Genomic DNA, 6272 nt, shown 5'->3' with positions numbered 1-6272 from the left:
TGCAATGGCAGGGCGACCATGATTTATTATCCTTTCATACAAAATATTTTCATACACTTTAACAAATAAGGATAACATAGATATTGGTCTACATTTGAAGACTCGCTGTAAAAATCAATGTAAGTACCAACAACAATATTTAACAGTAGAGACAAAAGATAGTAAGTTGTGCCCAATATAAAATAGACTACCCCTTCGGGAGAGTAATACTGCCGGGTGTACTTTTTCTCACGCGCTACCCTAGGCAGCTGTTTTAAGTTGGTCACAAAATTTATATCATGGGGATCAAGGTGGAACAAAACGAGCCTTGCGGGGCTCCTAACCACTTCCTGCTCCTACTATTACTACTAATTATCTGCACAAAAGTAAGTAAATCACTTTTTGAGTATTATTTTCATCTTATTTTAATAAAAAAAGTGTTATGGAATTTTTTTAAAAATAAAAAATTTCTTGGGCCGGATTTGAACCCACGGGAAAAGCAAGTTCCCTTATTATCCCGTAGCGCTAGCACGCTCGGCTACGAAAGCCGGCAGCAGCAAGCGTTTGATTACTGCTATATATGTACTACATAGCAAGAAACGGATAACGAAAACCAATCAGAACCGTGTGCTTAGTTCCTACTTCCGGGAGTATTACTCTCCCGACCTACTCCTGAAAATAGTATTGCTTAGAAATACAATCCAGCATATGACAAACCGGCAGATTAAATATTGACTTGCGTAATCGCAACACATCTTTGTGATCAATTTCCGACAAACAAAATTAAATATATTTTTTTCGGAATTTGTGTAATGGCGTTAGTCTAAGATTTTGCGATCTTGAAACTAAACTTATCATATTGAAAATCTTTGAATCCGAATTTTAGAACAAGATTTCTGAATAAACAAACTCTGAATAGAACAATTTGTGAATAATAGTAATACAAAAGCAGATACTGGAGTGTATCTTAAACCATGCACATTAATATCACAAGCCTTTATTCTACCATGCTATAAATGTATCTTTGGTAATAGTATACATGAGAACCCCCTGTCTTCCGTGCGCGAGGATACTTCATATTATATATTTATACGTTACCAAATTAAATCACTGCGTTGTCTTCATTATATGTGCTTAACATTCTATTTTTACTTTCTAGAATAAATTTTGTTGATTTCGATTCGAAAAATGTTAAATATTTTTAAATTTATATCATGATGCAGACCGAAATCCTTGTTGCATATAATGTAATGCGCTATAGCATATAAAGTACAAGGGCAAATAGGTACGTTCTTTTTTATTTTCGTATCAGTGGATAAGTAAATGAAAGTGGGTTTGTTACCCCCTTTCTAAGTTCGTAGATACTCAATGAATAATCCCTAAAAGTATGAGCGTCCAGCTTCTTCTGGAACTCAGACGGTCTTACGTATACTATATCCGTATCTTTTACTACTAATACTTTATCAATTAAATGAAATAAAATGCATACTTACCTCAGAAACCTCACATCAGCATATATCTACAGCCTATAGATATCTAATCCTTCCTATATGAAACTTGTGCTATCAAAATTGTACACATCACAGGCTTTCATTCGGGATTTGACTAACATAGATATGTTAATTCCACGAAAAGTAAAATCACAAACTCGTCGTAAATGAAGAGAAAAGTTTCGCGAGACACTGTAATTGCAACGGAAGAATGATATTTAATCGGCCCAAGGATCTTATAAAATACAGGTTCTGCCCTTACAACAAAATCTTGAAGCGATACGTCACAGTTTCGCCACCCCTACTCTGCCCACTCCGCCCAATAGGATTGCAATGTTTTGAGCCAACAATCATGGCGGAAACGAAAGTAGTCAATCAGACGATGGTAGAAACGAGAGTAGCCAATCAGACGTGCCGGTGCTTGGTTGCTTTTTGACTTCACCGATCTAATAGGATGAAGATACATATGGCCAGATCCTCTATTTATAACATCCTTGATTCGGCCTGGTTGTTTGTCGTAAATTGATAGCAATCAGATAAGTCAATATTTAATCGGCCCCAAAGTGAAGCTATGAATGGAAATCTAAGGCATAAACGTATTAAAAAGAGAATAAAACAAACAATAATTTTGTAGAAAACTCTGCACTTGCCATCGACAAATTGCAGAAAAGACTGTAAGTGCCTTCTGCAAATTGCAGGAAACAGTGTAAGTGCCATGTTACATATTGCAATATAACGAAGATTGCCTCAAATGTAAGTGCCACACAATCTTACACTTACGGATTTGCAATAAAATACAACAATTTCGTACAAGAATGCATTTACTAGTTGCATTTAATCCATAGAATAAAGTTTGAAAGAAAATATAAAACTACTGTACTTGCATGCATAGTATGTTCCCAGTATCAATAGGCAAAAAGAATGAAAACTATTTTTGTGTTATTCCAGTGTGCAGAAAAAATCTGAGTTCATACCATATGCCAAATAGTGTACAGTATCAAATCATTATAAAACTTGTGGTATTTTGTGTTTATATATTCGAGCATTGAATTGAGGTCTTGTTTCTTCTCGACACTGATCCGTGGTTCCGTTTCCACATATGGAAACACATCTGGCAGACTGTCGATGTCCATGTCATGTTTAAGCACATTAGCCTTTTCCCACTGCTCCATTTCATCAAATGTGGACTTAGTTTTTATTTTTGTAGGATTTCTCGATCTTATTCAAATATCCAGTTTGGTCGTGTTCAGAAGGTCGCTTGATGTTGATGCTCCATTCATGAAGTCTTACTTTTCCACAGACACTACTTTAAAAATATTTGTCACCCTCGCTGTACATATTTCAACCTCCAACGGTACCATAGCCTTTATCTTCTCTGTTCGTTTTTCAATTACCCCAATTATCACACCATATAACATACTTTTTGTTTATAGTGAACCCCGACATTGTCAGTATTTTCAAAATACAAGACGAAATTTTACTTCCCCTCTATTTGCAACAGCTTCACGCCAGGTACACATGTAACTGTCAGTATTACCCCCTACATGAACACAGGAATTGTAAGTAGATAGTTGCCTCGCATAAAATATATTACTGTATTAGTGTGGGAACGAAAATAACTTGCTTCAAGTCGACATATATTACACAAATATTGCTCAGTGGCATTTGTGATTGAAAAATACTTTCACTCAGTAGCGTAAGGGCTTTCTCTGCTTTTGCCTTGTGTAATTTAAATTTTGTTTTTTCTTCAGGAATGTCCATACTGAAACTTGCACTTTTAATACTCATGTTACATTTGTCGCAAAATCTACACGTGTCACGGCGAGGTGTGCCAAATTTTAGATTTGAAAAGGATTTCTTGAACACTTTTGAGTAAAATTGATATGAAATGGATTTATCAGGGTATCTACAAGAGCCGACTCATGTTTAGATCTGGGCTGAGATATTCGTTAGCTGTCTGGAAAAACTATTTATGTATTCCTTATCTGTATTCCAGCCTTTATCAGAATATTTCCTTCTTTGGGCATGGCTTCTAAATTTGTACCTCTTTCATCTATATAACAAAGTTTGCCCGACTTCTTTTTCGTTTGAATAATTTGAAGCTTTCGACTTGACACTCAAATATCAATTTAAAAGTTTTAGAACATAACTGTTTAACTCCTGTTGCTGTTGGTATGGTGTAGGTGAATGTTATTGCCTCCTACTTTCTTAGGGATCATCATAATATCCATGTTGTCTCCATGCAATCTGTTCCAGATCTACCCGGTGTAAAATGTATGTACCTTGAACTTGCTTGGCATTCACTGTCTCTTCAAAATTTCGGTCTTTCAGAAGCTTCCTAATTTGTGGTTCATCAAATATGCCTTTCTTGACCTTTGCGTCCGATAAATGTGAAAAATTGTTTGCAATGTATTGAAGACAGGGACTATCTTTGTCCAAGGCCTTCACAAACTGTTTCATGATTGCCAGTTTGATGTCTAGCGATGGCAGAAAATGTTTTTTATGGTCAACTAAGGCAACATATGTAATATTTTTCACACCCGGTGCCAACACTTGTCTCTCCGGCAAGGGAGGTATACACAAGTGTTTGTCTCAATCCCTGCTGTCCGATTCACATAAATGACAAGGAAATTTAGTGTATATCAGGTTCGGTAAGTTTAATTTGTGAGGGTACTACTAACTACAGTAACACTGGATCTAGTGAGTGAAAAACTAAATTGGCAACACTGCACTTCAGATGGTAGCAATTCTAAAAATAGACTGATACCGGACGATTTTGATGTATGGGACAAATTTGGTGGAGGGCTGTTGAATTGACAAGCATGCACACCGTTAATAAAGCAAACCGTAGCCATACTAGTAACTGACGATTCGCCGTTACTTATACCCGCAATGACAAGTTTCGAGACAGTAAATGGCAATTATTACGAAAACTAGAAGTCATACAAGAAAACTGATTACTTCTCTGAAATTAGGGAACCTTATTTAGTTAAAAATACTTATCAGATGCTTTGCCGCAAAAATCATGCTGGGTAGTGTAGCAGTTGTTTTATATTACGTATTAATTCACGCGGGCATCAAAGTGTGTGTGTATTCGCTACTGCTTGCGTCGGTCTGTTGCTCCTTTAAAACCGACGTTTTCCCCTGAAAAAATCCTGCTGGCGCTACTACTGTATGCAATCTTTGAATGTAATAAGGAGAAACAGACGAGTACAAGAAATTGGGAATTGTAATGGTCAACAGCAATTTGTTCTTGCAGCCAAACAGAGGTAAATATGATTTATTGTACTAAAATATTAACTCCCTTTTAAATGAAGATTAAAATATTTCAGGAAGCGAGTTCGCCCTCAGAACTTCCCATGTCGTACACCCGATTTATTGATTTTACATTTAAATTACTATATGACAAAGTAGTTATAAATGATAAGACTTAGTGGCATAGGTAAAAGGGATCTAGATCTGCGCCTAACATGTAAAATCTCAGTTGAAATTAAAAAAAATAAGACAAGTTCCGAAAACATGAAACATTTTATGATAATGGAAATATTATTTTTGCATGTATATTGCTTACAATTGCTGGTATCATGCTTAGAAACTAAAACTGCGTATGGTGCGCCGATCTTCCCTGATGAGAACAGAATAATAGGAGGAGTTGATGCAAACTTTAAAAATTATAAGTATGCTGTACATGTATGGATATTGGGTAAACGTAAAACCATTCATTGTGCAGGCTCCATTATTCATCCACGATGGGTATTAACTGCAGCTCATTGTCTTTTTCGTAAAGAAGTAGGATCAAGGTTCAGTGATAAACGTGTACTTATTATTGCAGGAACCAATTTATATATAAGACCACAAGAAAAGGATTCAGTTCTAAACAGCAGAATCGAGAAATCGTTTATTCACCCAGATTTTTACCTGAAGCCGCTTATCAATGATATTGCTCTATTGAAATTGCCCAAGTCTCTTTTGAACTCCAATGCGTCTATCGCTAGCCTTGCTTGTGAAGTATTCTTGAAAACATATGAGCGAAATAAACATTGTAAGGCCATCGGATGGGGATATACTGAATATAACCAATTTGCCAAACATCTACTAGAAGTAAGTCTTCCTTTAGTTGGTGTCGATGATTGTGAAGTTCAACTAAATGAGATGACGAGAGAACTAGATAGGGAAGAGATTATCTTGTTTAGAGACGGTACAATATGCGCTGGTTATCCTGACGGGAAAAAAGATGACTGTCAAGGCGATTCTGGTGGTCCCCTTGTATGTGCTGGTATAGTGACAGGAATTGTTTCTTCTGGTATACAGTGCGCACTTCCATTGACGCCCGGTGTATATACAAAGGTTGGTTATTATTACGGTTGGATAAAGGAAACAATGGGGAAGGATAGATTGACCTCATGTATAAAACATTATAGATTGAAAGCATCATCTAGCAACCCATCTCTAATAGTTTACGTTATAACAATCTACATTATATATTTAGTTTAATTTCTTTTTATGTATTTCCTAGCAGAAGCAATTAAGAAAATTTTTCTAAAATTCCCTTATATATCAAATCATTCAAACAATGTTGCATAATAATGGTAGTATTAGTTCATGGGTCTCATTCTATAATTAAGTTTTTAAAATTCGAGAATCACAACGCAATATAAATGAAACGAAATAATTTAATTACAGGGTGCTGGTCATGTTTAGACACACCACATTGTGCAAATTTTAATGCATGAACGCAAACAAAAGTGGATTCACACTTCCAATTTTTTACGTTCTTCAACATTAGAGAACCAACACTGCACT

The 6272-nt window shown here is 35.8% G+C and overlaps 1 protein-coding gene across 1 annotated transcript; it reads left to right on the top strand.

The window, feature by feature from the left end:
* The first annotated feature begins 4967 nt into the window (after positions 1 to 4967).
* Positions 4968 to 6017, top strand: LOC145662113 (trypsin-3-like). Its single transcript, XM_081727449.1, has one exon. The coding sequence runs from the start codon at positions 4989 to 4991 to the stop codon at positions 5961 to 5963; it is 975 nt and encodes a 324-aa protein (XP_081583575.1). The 5' UTR covers positions 4968 to 4988; the 3' UTR covers positions 5964 to 6017.
* The last annotated feature ends 255 nt before the right edge of the window (positions 6018 to 6272 follow it).

Source organism: Thermobia domestica, chromosome 10 (genome assembly GCF_964235325.1).
Source record: "Thermobia domestica chromosome 10, izTheDome1.hap1.1, whole genome shotgun sequence".
Taxonomy (NCBI): Eukaryota; Metazoa; Arthropoda; class Insecta; order Zygentoma; family Lepismatidae; genus Thermobia; species Thermobia domestica.
Note: the sequence above shows the minus strand (reverse complement) of the source record. Positions and strands in the feature narration are given on the sequence as shown.

What these genes read in the sequence shown, in the direction of transcription:
- LOC145662113 (XM_081727449.1), top strand. Translation starts at nt 4,989, where the DNA reads ATGAAACATTTTATGATAATGGAAATATTATTTTTGCATGTATATTGC.